This window comes from Melozone crissalis, unplaced genomic scaffold (assembly GCF_028551555.1).
Source record: "Melozone crissalis strain CALT ecotype California unplaced genomic scaffold, PUWL_Pcris_2 ptg000016l_1, whole genome shotgun sequence".
Classification (NCBI taxonomy): Eukaryota; Metazoa; Chordata; class Aves; order Passeriformes; family Passerellidae; genus Melozone; species Melozone crissalis.
This window is the reverse complement of record NW_026535794.1, coordinates 27,757,917-27,776,952: the sequence shown is the minus strand read 5'-3', so window position 1 is coordinate 27,776,952 and position 19,036 is coordinate 27,757,917. Positions and strand designations below refer to the sequence as shown.

At 34.4% G+C, this 19,036-nt stretch overlaps 1 protein-coding gene across 4 annotated transcripts in view; it reads right to left on the bottom strand.

Moving 5' to 3' along the window:
• PHF14 (PHD finger protein 14) overlaps positions 1-19,036 on the bottom strand; it is a 160,712-nt gene that overhangs the window by 47,531 nt on the left and 94,145 nt on the right. For 3 of the 4 annotated variants that reach the window (XM_054273575.1, XM_054273576.1, XM_054273574.1), the window contains one exon: positions 6,300-6,417. In XM_054273575.1, coding sequence (XP_054129550.1) covers positions 6,300-6,417 — 118 coding nt within the window. Of the gene's footprint in view, positions 1-6,299; positions 6,418-15,049; positions 16,701-19,036 lie in introns of those variants that run through there. The other variant, XM_054273577.1, reaches the window with a different exon arrangement.

Genomic DNA, 19,036 nt, shown 5'->3' with positions numbered 1-19,036 from the left:
GGTTTATTTTAACTGCTGGTTTTTTGTCAAAGTTTAATGCAAAAAAAAAAAAAAATATGTATTCTACTTTGCACTCCTAATTGGCAATTTATTTTTAGATTACTTTTTTGATCTATCCCAGTGTTATCTTTCAGAATCAGAAATTTGGTATTGCATTTGAAACAACAATAATACATTTTAAAAAATAGCCCTATATTACAATTTCTTCATTCTTTAAACATCTGGCTGGTATTAGCTGCACTATCATTTTTCAAAGGGAGACTTTTTCAGACGATGTTTTTTTTCATGTGAAAGACAATGCTATATTGTGTTTTTCATTTTCTGGCCATCTTTTTAATACAGTTAAGCTGCACCCAAAAAGTACAAGCACTAGAAGCCCCTGATGAGGACCTGGCAGTCAGCACCAGGAAATATTTGAACTGGTAAAATTGATTTTGATGCAGAGAAGAATTAAAATACTAAAAGTAACCACCTGTTCCACAAATTCTTTCCAGTGCTTAACCTTTTTTTTTGTTTGTTTTTTTTTTTTATTAAAACCTAAGCCTCACACCTAGACTACGGGAATCTTCTGCCAACTAAGTGCATCTGAGTTTTTGGATTAATTTGGGGATTTACTACCAACAAACTTATTCACTATTCATAAATCAAGTTCCAACTTAAGTTAATTTCAAGGCTGATTATTTTTGGAACATTTTATGGTATAAATTATTCATTACATAGATGCATGGTACCTGTGTGCCAGAAAATAACAGAGGCTGTGCCAACTCATTTTTTTAAAATATGATACCTGGGAAGCAAATATTAAAACACATTTGGCAATACTTCAGCCAGGTGATATTGCAATACACTAAAAGTCCACCTTTTTTTTTTTTTTTTTTACCATCTTGGTAGTAAAACCCATTTCTGTGCTAAGTTTTTAAAACAGGGCATAAGTGATGTAAGGGCTTGTTAAATTTTTGTATGGCCTTACAGATTTGGTTTATTTTCTCTTGTTCAATTTTAAGGAAATCACTCCAGTGACAATGTTTTACTGCTCCTCACAAACCTAGGAAGACAACAACTTCAAAATAATCAATGTTATCCAGTTGCTATATTAAAAAACATCTTTCTTTCTACGTCACACAAGAAACCAAAGTGCTAATTAAACTCTCCTAAAGAAACTTTAAAATATATAAATAAACACAAAAATGTCTAACTCTATCATTCTTTAGGACCATATCAAAACATAGATCATAATATTCACATCTGTAGAAGACAAATAGAGTTAGTGAATTCCACTATGTAATTTTTCTGTAAACTACCTTAAAATACTCCTAGGTTTTGGCTGAAAAATGTTGCATAGAAACTGAACATTTTTTCCCATTATATTATGTTCTGCTTGAAGCAGCAAGCAGATTTATTAGGAGTATTCTTTTATCATTTTTCAGCTGCAATGCTGGGTTCCATGATGGCAGTACATTTGCTTCTACGTTCTGTCCTCAAAAGAAGGTGAAACAATCTCTGTGATTTAAGGTGACAAAAGGAGGGCCATCCTTTGTCACAATACGTAACTGAAGCAAGTCTGAATTAATTCAAAAGACCTGTACAGATTTTTTTTTTTCATAGTTTTAAAATGTATTTTAGATAAAACTGTGTAAAATTGCATTGTATGGAATGATAAAATAAGCACATGTAAAACATATTTAGGGCAAGATTAAGCACTATATTACTACTGCATGCCAATCTCATCTGTTACATTCAAATAGGGCTTTCTTGTGTATACATACACACTGCCTCCCACTTCAGCTCAGAAAATTCAGCATTTTTACACACTGGGCTAAGGGATACCAGTTGGGCAAGAGAAAACAAGGAGAAGAAATTACCAAACATTTGAAAATGTTAATTTTGCCTAGCACTCATGTAGCTCTGAGGTGAGATGAAGATAAAATTCAATTTGTTTGTAAAAACTCAACTACTTCAAACATAAGGTCAAACTCCTTTTTTTCCCCAGTTCTGAAATGATTGCTTTAGCTCTCATGCCTTGCAAACTTTAAAGACAGACTTTCTCCTAATTCTCAACCCAAATTAATCCCTTTTAGTGACACCCAACAGCTAAATCATAAAAGGCAGGGGTCTTAGGAAAGAAAATTAAAAAATCATAGCATGAAGTGATTAAAGGCTGCAAAGTCACACAAAGCCAAAAAAGCACTTAAAGCACTGCATGCCACCTCAACTTCAGTATTTCCTACATTTTGGGAGGTTAACATTACCTCCCAAAATGTAGGGTTCATTGTTTAATTTTCAACACACTTATGTGAAACTACATATGTGAGGAAATGCTTCTCATGTTTGGAAAAAAGTCATAGTGAAAAGATAAAATTCCATAAACCATAATGAGATTGTCACCTGCACAATGCAGGAGTAGATCAGACACTTCTGCACTCCTCACAGACTTTCTTAACCACCAACCTTGTTTCTGATTAGAATAAAATTCCATGGACTACGGGAATTGAATTGTGTACTTTTTCTTTTCATCTGATCAAATTTAAAGGTTTGAAATACATTTTGCATATTAAAAATTCTTTTAAACTTAAAATATTATTTCAAACATTTAATAATGTAATATTACAGTGTCCAAATACATTTGCATATTCACTGTGTGAAAGCAAAATATACCCAAAGAAATACTTCTACCTGGCTAAAAAGCAAAATCATCCAAGATTTTTTTTTTTGAACACAAAATGTGTACAAAAATATATTACTTGCCAGGGTTGGTGTGTTGTGTATTTGCAGTTCCAGAAAATATTTCCTGAGGGGTTTAGATGAGAATTCCTTGCTGACATGTATACTGACAATTTATTTCCACTGAAAAAATGCAGTACAGTAAAGAAATGAAAGGAAACTAAACAGAAGTCTAGAGATGAGGCAGCTGATCCTGCAGCACTCAAATAATGACCTGACACATACACTCTGCAGTGTTTTGCAAAATAGATTACATGCAAAGGTGAGCAGATAGAAACTTAGCTAGCATGGTCAGTGTAACCACCATGATAACATGTTTAAACTCCTTACTGTCTTGGTCCTTGCTAAAGATTAAAATTGGAAGACATATGTCAAACAGTATTTTTTCACTGGAAGGCAACAGAAAGAAGCCCACATCTAATAATAATGACACCTCATAGTAAGATCTTATTGTACATAATTGAAAAAATGGTCACGCCACATTTATTCTTGCCAAATATTACCATGTCATGATATTGAATTATTTGGTTTACATTCTGTTTATCTTAAATTCAACTAAAACAAGTTGAAACAAGTGTCTATATTAAGCCTGAATACCACTAATGAAAAATACCAGGAAAATAATGATTGACAGTGCTGTTTGGCAGTCCTGAAAGTGCACTGTAATCCCTTCACAGGGTGAATGGACAGTGTTATAGAAATGGAGACCCTATAAGTTTATTTCAGCTTTCATGTGATATAACAAAATCTACAATGTTTTTGAGATGAGAGAGCTTGTCAGACCTTAGTAGTGAGCATCACCCATTCCAAAGAAGTGACAGCAAGTATTACCAGCAGAGAAGCTGCTGCCCTCATGCCCTACAGCAAAGTCACTGTCTGTCTATTATTTGACAGGCAGGGTAATATGGGAATATGCTATGCTGGTGGAAAAACTGACACAATTGCAGGAGAGTCCTGCAACTAGGATGAGCAAAATGGAAGTAGCATGGCCAATGTCTGTGCTAGATAACAATTTAAATCACATGTTTGTTACTGCTAAATTACATGCCTTGTACTGCTGACACCTGCAAGTGCTTGGCAAAATCTGAGAATAAAAAAGCATTATTTGCTGTCAGCAGAATGCAACTTTTCCTAAACATCTTAAATTGAATTTCATAATTAGAAGTAAAAACTAACAGCCATTATAATCTCAGCACTATGACCTCTCTTGTCATTGAAACAGTGTCATTTACCTACCAATTCTTTTCAAGGCCCTATAGTGCTAATGAAGATATGTTGTTGGGGAATTTTAAAACATGTATTATAAGGGGTTTAAACTGAACCAAAACAGATGAACAAAGTCAAAAGAATGAAAACTAAACAATAGTCTCCTTGGCCAAAGCAGAAAATTCAATCCCATTTTGCCGCTATAATCTATACTAGTAACTTCCCTGTGACACATCAAAAATTGGATGCAGTGAGTGACTGAGAGACTGAAATCATCAGTAGCTCAGGCTTGCAATTCATCCACAGGTCAGGCAGAGTGCAGGAAATTACCCAACTTTCTCTACACTTCTTCACTTCTGAGCTCCAAGCACACATTTGAGGGAATACTCCCTCTGAGGAGGGGTAGAAAAAGCCTTATCATATCAGCTCCTCCTGGCTGTGAAAAATCACAGATATGCAAAACACAATCCTAAAGCCATGCAGAACAAAGAATTTGAAAATTATGAAGTGCTGACAAGACAAAGCCCTAATCCTTTGAAAATAGGCTCACATCATGGCTGAAAGGAGTTTAATTTGCTATCATATTTTTTGAATTTATTACACTGCATAGTATAAAACAGAAAAAAAGCTAGCAAAAAAGGCTTTGGGGAACATATAGGGCAATACAGCTTTATCAGAGTAATTTCCCTGCACAGCTTTCTAGAAAAGCTACATGAAAGTGACTAAACAAAACCACAAGGAGTCCCCATAAGACAATTTTTTCAGTATCTTTCATATTCATCACATATTCCCTCAAATGCAATTCCACTTGCCTGTACTTGAAAGTGCAAGAGACTTTATTTAGATTTACTCATTAAAAATCTTTATGAATGAAAATCAGACACAAGAACATTTTTAAAATTTGTAATAATCACTGATTAACACAAAATGTATAACCATTCTACTGAAAAAATTAGTTTACTCTTTAAAACATTCTAGTTTTCAACACACCTTAGAATTAACACACATCCTGCAGGAAGTGAAGTCCATCATAATTAATTTAACTCATAAAGTAGCTAAAAAATCCTACCTGATACACAATGTACTAATCTCCAGAAAAACACAACTAGAAACTACAAACCTTTGGATTTTTCTGTTTGCTTGTAAGTCAAGAACACAAGAGACACAAGATTTTAACTCATGTTATCAGGATCCCATTTTACTTAAAGCAGGTGACAGAAATTCAATAACAGTTTTAATTCACTCTTGGGATGTCTCTTGCATGTAAGTGGTACTCAAGAAAGATTGCTTGATGTCCAAACTGTGGTGGACAGCTAATTTCCTGTGTCTGTCTCCCTACCTCCTTACAAAAGAACAATTTGATTAATCCCCCAGGGGAAACTGAATAACATATTTTTGCAATTGGAAAGGGACACTAGCAAGCCAAAAAATGATACCACTCCCTGAACATTCTGTATGTGCCAATCTTAAAAGTAAATGCATGACAGAGTTTAGGTATCCAAGAATGCTGACAAGTAACATATGAGAACATCTCATCACAGCTGTGTCCCTGTGTATCCAAATACTGAGGCACTTACTAGGTAAAAGATTCTGTGAAATACAAACAAAGTGGCAGCAACATAAAAATCTTGAAGACATTTAGAATACTCTTGTTTTTACATTGAGGTATCAGATGCATTTATATGCTTAGGAGATGCATAAATACACTTATGAAATAAATTGGAAAGTGTCTCTTCAGAGATTATGGTGATGACAGAAAAGAATGCCAGTGCTAAAGAAGCTTCTGTGCAGACAAAGAAAGAATCAAAATCTTCATTCTTTGAAAAGTCAGTACCATAAAAGAATACTATTACTTTCAGTATTATTAAAGAGCTAATCCATGTCAAAAATCTAGTTTGACAATGTTATATTTGAACAAGGCATGCCAATCAATATAAGGTATTGATAACCTTCATATGGATTTTCAGTGAAAGAAAAAGATTTAGTAATTCAAATCACCTTCCTTTGTTTAGAGAACACATGCATTTTCTCTGTCCCTAGAGGTTTGTACTGTGTAGTACTCCTGAAACACTTTTTCTTGTCAATATTACCAATGCTGATACAGTATCTGTACTCACACCTTTCTCACAGAGAGCACATCAAAAACAAGCATTTAACTAGCATAGTAAAATTTTCTTTACTGATTAAGAAGATTTCCATTTTGCACACACACTGTGTTTCTTGATACTGATTTTGAAGACAATCAGAAATCTTTGTTTTATGACCTTCTACAAGAACAAACCTATGCACATCATTTCATAAAAAACTCCATAAACTAAGTAAAACTCTGAAAACCAGGATACTTCAACTATTTTTAGGGTGCATTAACTTACTTTGGAGGATGTAGAGTCACATTCCTGACAAATCCATCCATAGCCAGTCTGTTTAGGAGACTTTTTCAAGGGAGGGTCGAGACAGCCAAAATGATAGCAAAGCCTGCATTCATCACACCTGCAAGAGAAAAACAAAATACATATTTATATTAAATGGTACTTCTGTACTATTTTAGACTGAGCTTCCCTGCAATCCTCAGCAGAAGATTTCCTGATCCATTATCATAATAAAGAAAATCTCTTTTCTATCAGGGGCAATTTTAAACAGCCACTTCAAGTGGATTCTGCTTAATCTGGAATATTCTGATGCAGACACTCACATATCACCTTTGTCATCATCTTATATAAATGACAACATTTCAAAGACTTGCAAATTAATTTTAAAAAATTGCTTACATTTTTAGATAATTCAGTGTCATTCACTGCCTTTTTCCCCCAGAGATTTTAACTTTTTTTAGACAGTGACAATATTTATTTTTCATAGTTTTAAGACACTGTTTTGCACATGTTGTTTTTCAAGAAAAGCTTTGTGAAAAATTCACCAACATATTAACTAACTCAAGTATAATTTACAGTGATGAATTACATTTTTTTACACCAGGATTATGTGGTTGATAAACAAATGTACAAAATATTTTCTCATTCACACTGAATTTTCTGGGAAGGGCATTAACTTAAATGGATTTCACTGTAATCTCTCACTTATGAATAAAAGTGCTTTGTGTACACACAACAAATTTATATTCTTTTTTAATAAACCCTTCCTTAGTGTTTTGCACTATGCATAGTCCACACAAAAAGTTCAAAACATACAGCATAGCTATTGTTAACCTACTTTTAATGTACCACAAATAGAAAAAATACTACAGTAGAACAAGTGTTTCATGAAGGGATTTTTAAATCAGAATAATAATAGGCTCAAAATGAGAAAGAGATTTTTTTAAAGCAAATTATAGAGTTTTTCCTATACCCTACTGAATTTCTCTTTATTTGCATATTCCCCTGTATTCCTTTGTATGAAAAGGAAAGCTTTTTTCAAATTTACTTTGCAACAGTCTCTTCATTATACAGTCTTAAAGTCCCACTCTCTTTCTCTACTTTCCTGGCCACTCAGTTTTTCCTCTATGGTATGTGCAAACACAAAAATGTCCAAAAATTGCAGTAATAGCATGGCACAGGCATCTTCAGATCAAAGACAGAGGGACATAACATTCTGTTTATCAACACAACAGACAGTGCATCACAGAAAGAGGATTCAACTAACAGCACATACTGCTGCATTAATAGAACACATTAATGTGGCTGCTCCAAGAATTAGTCTCCAAATAAAAACAAATAACTGTTTTCAATAAAAACAAGTAACTGTTTTCAATGATGATTGCTTAACTTCAGTGAATACTTTGTCCTTGCTGCCAAGGCTGGGCTTGCTAGCAGTCACAGGTAACACATGAGCACTGGTAAGGGTATGGCATGTAACAGAAATTAAAAGCAATAATCTGACTATCCACAGGATTCAACACTAGACTGACAAGGTTTTGATAATTTTTTGAAAAGGAGATACACCTTATTGCAATATATATCCTTAGGATGGCTTAGCAGTGACTCAATCTAACTCCAGCACAAAGCAAACACTTAAAATAGAAAACCATCCTCAGTTTTTAAAGACAGAGGAGTTTTAATGTTGAAATATATTACATAAAATCAGGAATATGTGTAGCTTTATTTCCTGTGAAAGGTCTATTAAAATAATAAAAAGGTTGAGAATGGGAGATGAGATAGGTCACACTCCTAAATCCCAACAGTGTATGTGACCTTCAGCAAAAGATTAAGCCTCCTCTGGGCCTCAATGTTCTCATCTGTAAAGGAGTATATTTTTACTAACCTATTTCTATATCTGGAATCTTATGCATGTAAGGGCTTGCACTTGAGCAGTGCTTATCAGAACTCCCTTCATATAAACTTAAGGATTCTCTTAAATAACTGAGAATAAAGAAACATACTATTTCTGACTGACTTAGGGTATTTTCAGGGTTTAATCCTCAAATCTACATAATTTAAACAGTGTCAATTTAGATTTTTTTTAATGAAGTAATTGCTTTCTATGCTTCTATGTTCAAAAGAAAACGTTTCCTCTTTAAAATTACACTTTGGCATCTCTTACATTTTTACCATTTTTAATGTAGAATGTGGTACTTCCTGACTGCACTTTCCTCCATGTTTCCTCAGAGTAGGCTGAGGGAGTTTGCAAAGCGGGGTTGAAATAACCATGACATTGTGAAATTAAATATAATTCTAAAATGCAATGTTTTTAACATTTATTGTCATCAATTTTTATCACTTCAGAGTGTTTAGTTCGGTAAAAGAAAATTTGCATTTTCCTAGAATGAGTTAAAAATATCCATATGAAGGTTTTCAGATACTAGTAACTTCTATCCTCATCTGCACAGCTGAGGAAATGCAAATGAGTATTTTCAGATACCAAAACATAAAAAGCTGCATGGTGATAAAAGACTAAGTATACCAAATATTTTTAAATGCTTGCTTCCTACTGCTTATTACTGGAATGTGAATTCTGTACTGGAAAACAGAAATGCACTGATTCTGAAGTTCCCAGAGCGTGATACTGGGAAAATGGATGAATACCACTGTACCTTGGTTAAAGATGATGCTCTAGCTGTCTGGCAATCATTGTCTGCTGAGACTGACTGGGGACAAAATGTGAAGCTTACACACATCACAGTAAAAAAAAAAAAAAAAATTCTAAATTCCTAATTCCAAAAGCAAACATTGCATCTAAGTTAAAATGGCACTAATAAAACAAGATTAATCCCTCAAGTGTATACTATTAGCTGTGTTCTTTTGTCTAGCAACATAAAAACGATAGAAATGCCACTGTCACATTCAGAAAATGAGAAAGTGACACAAAATACAGTGTATTTTTGACTTAGTTATGAATGAGAGAATGAAATTGCTGGGTCACAAAAGATGTCATGCTGCCAGTCTCACAGCCTGTCAGTAAATGCACTCACAGACCCATCACATTCCGGGCACCTACAGACCAAAGCAGTCGTGTGGCACCATCATTTACAAGAATCATCCTCCTATCCTGAACTTGGCTTAATGGGACAAACAAAACTGTTGGGATGGACAGGGGGGAAAGGAAAATAAGCCAATTCCTCCATATTACAGGCTGTTGAAATTTTTATCCTTGTGCATTCAAGGTCACACATTCAAATTTAAACTAGCAAATATTTTATCTTGCTGCTATTTGTGGATAACTATTTTTGTGGTGAAGCACATGATTTACAAAAGCCATTAAGTGGTGAACCATGTTCAGCAGCCTGGTTAGCTGCTGTACTGAAAACTTGTGGAAATAAAAGCAGAGCTCCACACAAAGACAACCTAACCTAACCTCCTAAATTACCTCTAGCTGACAGGTAATTGCTTACTATCACTGTTATAACAAGCCTGAAATTACTTTATGCATCAAAATTAAAAATCACTGTGTTCCTCATTCCAGCAATTAATGAGGATAGATACATGCCCACTAAATACAGACAAAATGGAGTGTGAAGAAGAAAGGTGAATTCTGAAGTAGTTATGATAAGAAAAAAGTTTAAAAAAACCAAAACAAACATTTTTTACTTAAAGAAGTATGGAATGGTCAGCTGCATCTTCGCAGCAAGAAAGCTTGATTAGGGATTTCCATACCTGAAGTACTTTTGCTTTGTTCTTTAATAGAGTGATCTCCATCTGCTCTTGCCCTTGGATTGTTTTTATTAGTTTTTTTAGCAGTACAGCTGGCTGTGCTCAAGCCCTATCGTGTTCATAATTAACTAATTATGCTCTAATCAATAGTGCAGATACTGATTTTACAATGTAAATGAGATAAATGAGATAATGGCTGGGGTCAATCTCATTTTATTTACAAAGCTCAGCACACACATCCAATTTCATTACATTGCATCTACCTGCACAGGAGGGAGTCTTATCAGTTGGCCTGCAGAAGTCCTCTTGCAAGCACTGGGGAAAAAGACCTGTGCTTTTACAGAGGAGCAGTGAATGCAAAACCCGCCCATCACTGGCACATCTGTAAGCCACTGGTTAATAGTATCCAAAACCACAAAGAGCTGATTCAGCCAGAGCGAGGAAACCTATTTTGCATTCACGAGACAGCATCACCCATCTATAGCTGTAAAAGTAATTACCTACATGTCCCTGAAACACAACATTAATAAGCTAATCTTTAAATACAACTTTCCAAATATGCTTCAGAGACTACAGAAAAATCTCACTTATGTACGCATCATTGCACACTGCCTGCAGTGTCGTGCCAAGAGGTACTGTGGTGAACAAAATACAAAATTGCAAGATATATATATATACTGTTCCTCATTTGTCACAACAGCTTGGAAAGATTTACTTTAATGGAAAAAAAAGATAGAAAACATTGATACATATCTCACCATTAGAAGTAGAGAGTTTGTCATGTAAGCCTTACTCGACAAACTCAGAATTAGTCAGAAAAAAATTAGAAGGAAGCTAATCCAGAATTTTAAACTCCAAGGGAACTGCAGTGGGATGCATGTGCACATACCCACTTGCTGAAGGCATATCACATAATGGCTACTCCAGCACCTGTGTAGATTTAACTACTGATAAGCATCATCCTTTGCTGGATTGTTTTGGACCCCATTTCTGACTAAAGGCTCTTAGCACCTTAGGAAGAGACATCTGAGGAACAGAGGTTTCTTCTCAGACACTGATCTCTCTCCCCTTTAATCCCTCAATGTCCAAGTGCTGAGTCACTCTGGAACTGCAAACAGACATAGACATGATTTGGGGTTCATTTTAAATTGCAGGACATTCTTGATTTCAGATGAGCAACTTAAAACCAGTCATGACAGCGTAAGTCACTGTCAACACTTGGTTTCATATTAGCAACTGTACAATATACAATAGAAAGGAGCACATAAGCATTCCCAAAAACCCAGAGTAAATCAACGTAGCTCAAGTGAATTCAAACTCTAGAAACAAAATTAATTACTTCAGCCTGGAGCAGCTGAGGAGTGCTTTCTGTGGCACCTCACTGCAACCAGACCACAGGAGTGATAAATTCTGGATGGCAAGAATGAACACTGTGTGGTGGGTTGCAGCAGCAACTCTTACATGACACATCAATGAAGCCACTTTCCTGTGCCCTTATTTAAACAGTAAAATTCAAGATCTAATAGTGAAATAAATGTATAGTCCTCTATTTAGTGCACTGTTATTAATGCTGTCCAAAAAGTACATTTATTCTAGTTACTGAGGGAGGAGCCCAAAAATGTAGCATGTTTTCATTATAGAATATAAGGATAATACTCATCTTTTGCCTGACATTTCTTGAAACAAAGTGAAAATAAGCAAAGGTATGACTTTGTGTCTTACTCTACCATTCTACACCAAAACTCTTCAATTCTGCCCAATTAATTCCAAAACAAATTACTTTCGTTTTGCTGTGATATGTCACAGTCAAACACAAACCAGAAGTGATACAGATTTATATTTAGACTCTGGAATATAGAACATAGATTCTTATCTACTCCTTTGTTTTTAGACAAAAAAATGATAAAATAATAATACTCTATTAGGTATAAAACAGAAAAAATTGGTTCTCCTTTTCCTGATTGCTACACTTTTCCCCTTGCCTATAAATGGCCTAACAACTAAAAATCAGTGGTCATCTTGCAGGTTCTGTTCTACAGAACAGTTTTAAGAAGTCTTCTCACATAGGCCAGTCAAGCTTTAGGTGACTTTACCACCAGGAGTGTGAGACATTTCTGCACTAAAATTCTTATGTGACTGTATATGCATAAATGGTTGATTAGCAGACCAGGATATAGACCAAGTATATCACTTCATCCAGGTACACAGGTACTTGTTATCCTGAAGGGTACTCAAATACACAGGTACTTGTTATCCTGAAAGGCTCTCTATCTTCATGGATGCTAAAAGTTCACCCACATTAAACTTTAAGGAACCTCACCCAATTTCAAAGTTAGATCTAACTTTGCAGTCAGGCATACACTGAGTGGCTGTAACAGGTGTCCTTCAGAGACTTCTGGATTCTAATATTTTCATAATTTTCATAATTTTGATTCAGGTAAATGAAATACTCTTTTCTGGGAAGGATAATGCTATGGTTTTACACTAAGTAATCGAGTCACTTTCTAATTTTTATTATGCCAGGTACAATGCAAGTATACAAAAGGAGATCTCTTATTTACATAGTTTATAATGGGAGATGACAGAGTAGACTATCACTCTCTTCTGTTATGCCTGGAAGAGAGAGGCCATGGCTATTGCTGAAAGGTGAGAGATTATACCAGATGAGGGGTGACTATTGCATTTTGTTTTTTATATCTACCTACTGCTGATGAAGGCCAGGTATGGCAAGATGGACACAAAGCCTGTCAAAGCATGGTGAGCTTACTGATCTTCAACTAGGAGTAGTTTCATGATAAGGTATCTAAGTGCTTTTGGACATAGGAAATTGTCTGATCTCCCGTTTACTTAAATTTCTGTCCAATCTCAAGGGCATTAATAAAAACAAATAAAAAAAAAAGAAGTCAATTATACCACAAAACAGCAAAAGAAAGCAAGCATTAATCTGGGCAGACATATGTGTAGCTTAATTTATTATGCTAAACCCAAAATTGCCACCTAACTAATTTAACTGATTAAAATTATTATTTTAATACTAAATCAACCCCCCCCCCCCCCCTATATCCAAAAACCTAACACTGATTATTCATGGGTGAGGAAGAATCTGCAAGGGCTATCATTGTATGTCATTCTTATGTAACCAAGATTTTTTCTGAACTGTCTACAAAAAATTTGGTTTATGAAACTTAAGTTTCCATGAACAAAATGAATTCTTAGAATGCTGAAAAAAAGGTGTATTTACTATATCTGTATGAGAACAGCTTTCTTTCAGCAAGAAATTAATTTTTCTCTCTCTCAGCACTGCAAAACCACACAACACATGGCTTTGTGAAATTAGTTTGCAAAATTCATTAATAGCCCACATATACAAGTGGAATAGAATGTTATGAATACTACTTCAGATGTGTTTGCTTTTGTTAATATACAGCTACAGTACAGAACTCCTATTTACAGAACTTTAATGTTTAAACTAAGAATTTCTGTGAAGACAATGACTCAAAGATAAATCGACAATGCATTAAAGGAATGCTACACCAATTACAGACACTGAAACAGTCCTTTGACAAACTGAAAAGTGTAAAATTTAAGAAGCTATTACCAAATGCTGCATTTGTTATATTCTAGTAATACATGATTGCATCAATAGTGCTACTCTCAGGTGTTCAGACTATTTACTCTACTGAATGTGTACTGTTTATGAACTTCTAGAAAAGTCCATTATAGTTTTGAATATTGCCATGAAACATCTTCCAAAAGGTGAAACATCAAGTGTTTGCATCTGGCTTTCAACCTAATGATATGGAGGAGAGAGGGAGAGAGAGAGGGAGAGAGAGAGATAGAGATAGAGATAGAGATAGAGATAGAGAGAGAGAGAAAGGGAGAGAAAGGGAGAGAAAGGGAGAGAAAGAGACAGAACAAAACTCTACAAGGAATCTGTACTGGGGAAAAACATAAAAAATACATCAGGAATTCAACTAAGGTTTTCAAGCATGCCCAGGAAAATATCAACAATACCTGAAATAGTATTTAACATGCATTAATCTGTCCTTAAAATCCTCCAATAGCAGAGATTACAGAAGTACCCTAACAAGAATCTCTAGTACAAGTATTCTTATTAGAAAAATTATTCTTATTAGAAAAAACCTTTCTATTGGTTAAATCATCTTGATACAATGTAGTTTATTTTTGGTCTGATCAACTCCGAAGAATATTTTTTTTCCTTCTTTGTACCAACTTCCTTTTTTAAAATTTTTATATTAATTTAGGCTTTTTTAACAGATTTCCTACCTTCACTAAATTAAAGAAATATTACTATTTTAAGCTATTTTTGTTCTTGTCTCCTGTGGTCTTCTTATCATCCAGTTCAGTTTGCTTTGGACCTTCCCTGTTTTTTACCAAAGTGGAAAGGATGCTAGCTGAGACTTTTCAAAGGGTGAGATACTGGACTTCTGAATATACAGGAGTATCTCAATGTGTTAAATGCAACACCCCTCTCTGTATGTATCAGGTTTGATCAGTTTGATCAATGTTCTGTGATCTGTGATCCAGAATCCCCCATGATTTTTTTTTTGAAGTCACTCCTGATACCATAATCACAGTGATCTGCCTTTTCCTTTCTGCATTGCATGCTTTTCTGAATACTTTCTTAAAATTTTCTTTTAAATTCTAACACTCTACTTCCTCACATCTTACTGTCATCACCTGCAAATGTAACCAAACACTTTATTTCATACCTAATATGCTAAAGTAAAAATTAACAAAAATATTGTAATACTGAATCCAGGAGAGCTTGACTGGAACCCAGAGAGCTGAGTATCATCTGACAGTGAGTCCATGGTAGCTGATTTACTTTCCTAATCAGCTACATATTTTATTGCAGCTTAATTAACAGAGTCTCTAACTTATTTAAAGGACTGTCACACACAGAATTATTTTGAAAGTCCTACTAATGCCAAGATAAGCCACATTTATCATTCTCTCCTATCCACAATACCTAGACTGTTTTTGTTTAATAAATGATCATTAATCCAAGTAAACATTACTTTTTCTTTTTTTGTTCCATAAACTCAGCATGATGTATGGGTAAACTTTTTTGCCCCCTTTGCTTACACAGCATTTGGACACAACCTTTTACTTTCAGAATACTGCACAAATGGTCAATAAATCTGGGTCTTTTCTTCCTAGAAAGGATTCACAAATATCCTCAAAGGTCAAATTCCTGCATTAGCATCTACTTCCTAGTGCAAATTTCTTTATTTTTAAGCCTAGTGCAAATCTCTTTATTTTTAAGGTGTCTTTGTATTTTTTGCCAAAACAGAATGATAAGCATTTCTGATAGTTCCAACACAAATCTTAACTCTGAGATTCTCCCATCCCCTTTTTAAAATGAAACGACGTGTTAGACATCAGGGTACTTTTATTTAATATAATATTCAAACATGAAATGCCCTGGTAAGATAAGACTCGTAGATAAGTACACATAAATTTGGATATTCTCCTATTACTTATTACAGCATTTAATTTTTAATTTTTAAAAAATACTTTCAAATGGAAACGTGCCTCGATAGATGACAAATCCCACCATATCTCAAGAAATTCAAAGATTATAGGTCATAAAGTTACAAGTGTGATTGCATTTGAGCAGAGCTTTTCCGAGCAAGTTCAAGATGAAAACGATGAAGATGTCAACACTCTGATACTGCAGATTTAAGAACTGGATCTGTACCATTTGAAGATCAAAATACTATGTGTGCATCTACCAGGATATATACGGACGGAGACGAAGATCTCAGCTGTCACGCTGTGTGATCAATTCTTCATTCCTTCCCCAACTTACAAAACAATTTCATGTTTGTATTGGGAGGACATAAGCTTGTACTGAACACTGCCAGAGAAGTAAGCCAAATGAAACAAATGCCTGCATATACTCAATTTTTTCTTATTTTTAAAAAAATTCTCAGACAGAAGTGTAGGTATAGTTCTGTTCACTCAAGTGTCTGGAGTCAGAAACAATTGGTTCATACTAATAAGCATAAAATCAATTTTTCCATGGCAAGTCTATTCTTCAAAATAGTATGTCTGAAGTGTTTTACAGGTCTCATTATCACCGAACATTTATTTTTTTTTAGGAAACAATCCTTTTTACAGTAAGGTCTATGTACAACACAGTGTTCTATATAGAAATGTTCTTATTAAACTGAAAATAAGTAGAGTGGCAGGCAGACGGCAAACCATTGCTTATTTCTTTCAGTATCACCATAGAGGAACACACAATATTTAAGTCCCACAGGCTTCTGTCACTCTTCAATGAATCCAAGCATTGTATAACATCATTTGCCAACGAAGCACAGGGGAAAGAGACATTACTTAATAGGACAATCCTGACAAGACATTTATCCGGGATTTTTCAACGATGCACATACAAAATGTTCCTGAATAGTGCAAAAAAATGCAGGCAAATTAACTACCTTGTCAGTCCAAATAACAAACCAATCAATTACATTCTATCCAAGCCTGACAAGCAAACTCAATGTTTTGTCATAATAAGCTTATAGTTGAGACAAGGTAGCTGTTCTCCTTTACTTTAGGTATTCTATTGAGAGCTTTATCCACATTTAAAAATCCTATTATAAAAGGTTTCCACGATTGCCTCCGAGGATGAGTTGTGGCAGAGTTGTGTCTCATGAAGGGTATCTACACAGTAAAGTGATAAGAAAAAAATATTAACATTGAAAGATCATAGCAGCTCTCCTCTGTCTTATGAAACATTTTAACATCACACTAAATTTAAGCAATGTTTATGCTCAAATACTTAGACACCCACACCAAATTTTCAAGTTTCCGAGTGTCAAAACATTAAACTGAGTTTAGTATAGCATCCTTATAACTCTTATAACTTTTTCTCAATACAGCTCAAAGAACAAAGGCAGTCCACCACAAGACAGAGAATTTTCTTTTTTTTTAATCATGAAAGCAACAATTTAATAGAAGTACGCTTGATTGTGAAGCTAGCATTTTACTCAGATTTGCAACCCACAGTAATGCACCATGAGAATGACTATAAGCACAAACATAGGTACTATGCTACAATCTTAAAAAATGCTTGTTTTACAGAATAGCATTTGAAAGAAAACAAGTCTTAGGATTTAGGAAGGACTAAGTAAGGGACAGTTTCTTTCAAAATGCATTGTAATAATTCAGCACATAAAAGGCTTTAGTCACTTCTGAAAAAATGTCTTTGAGCCAATAATTCCAAAGCCTTCAAAACTTTTTCTTTTCCTACTCGTACTTCCTGTCTTTTGACACTCATGACATACATACTTGTCAAGAACACTTTTTTAAAAATCAAGACAATTTAAAGTGCTGATTTTATAAATTTCAACTGTTTAAAGTACTCGTCATACAGCAAATGAATGTATCTTAGAGCATTGTGAGATTTTAATTAGGAAAACATCTATGTTGTCTTTAAGCTGAGCAGATACATTTTGAATGAAAGACCAATAAAAAGTCTCCATCACTACATTTGGTGGTTTGTTGTTTGGTTGTTTCTTTTTAATTTGAAATTTATTTAAGTATAATTGTAAATAAAAAAGAAACTGCTGTCATACTTGGATAAAATGTAACAGTCTGATGAACAGGAGCCATCTTGTTGCCTAATGTTCAAACAAAAAATCTTTTGCAACTGAATTTTAGTTTTGAGTATAAGGATTTTGAGTCTAAGAATTAGAAAGTACTTCTTCTAAGAAGTACCATATGAAAATCCACTCCCGATTCTCACTTCATTTCTTATTTGAGACATGACTGAAATTTTAAATTGGGTGTCTTGAACTGCAATCTACCGTGCAATTTTAAACTTTTCAAGAAAACTGAAGAAAAGCTTAGCTGCAAGACAGAAATACTCTTCATACTCATCTCATTACAATCTCCTTCCCTTACTGAGTGCAACTAGTTTTGTTCTGACAGCCTCAGTGCACCCTCACACGGGTGCACACTGAAATGCAGAAGCTTAAAGGGTAGCAGAAAAAATCAAGATAACCTGAAGGTCTCTGTGCCACCTCTACCCCCTCACAGCAATGTCAGTGGCGACAACTGCACCATTTCAGTCAGGTCATCAGACTGTCACAGGCTGCCCCATCTGGGCTAGTAGGGTTTGGGCAGGAATACAGCAACCCATACTTCAAATACTAGGGGTTTTATTTTGATTTCTCAAAATGAGTCAGTGAGTATGTAAATATGTGTATACACACACATATACATGTATGTATGACTACATATAACTGTACTGACATATAAATTTATATTTATAAATTATTTTATATAAAAATTTTATCCATGTAAACATGTTTTGATATAAAAAAACCAGCTTCACGGCTGAACCAATAAAATAATCAGTTACATTTTAATAAGCTCACAAATAAAAGTAATTAGGTACAAACAAGGATCTCAGAGGAAACCTGTAACTACTGAGAAAAGATCCTAATATTTTGTAGCACCTCAGGTAAGGCTGTAAGAACACAGACATCAAGTAGGAAGTGTAAGTAACCTACACCTGCACTAGTTATTCCTATTACGTTTTTATTGGTAACAACATATCAAGAAATTTAAAAGGATATTAGAATATTTACTCATATATTATAGGAAAATTATTTTTTTAATAGTTGGACAATTTTTCCATTTCTACTCTATTGAAAATTTAACTTGACATCATTTATTTTACACGTTCTAGGGTTATCTTCACCCCTCTCATGTTTGAAGCATTATTAATTAAGAAATCACTACTGGCTTTATTTAAAGATTTTTTTTGTTTTGTTCTAGCAAGTGAAATATTGGTAAAAGACAAAGGAATATGAATGCAAAAATACAATAGCTGGTAATTATTGCAGTTAATTGTATTATTGTAATAAAACAGCAAACTCATCTGATAACTGACTACTGCCCTGAGACCACTCACATTGATGACATTTCTCCTGCTCTAGTCTCTCCTTCTGCTCTTCTTTCATCCCTACACACCATCTGCCAGCCCTTCCTCA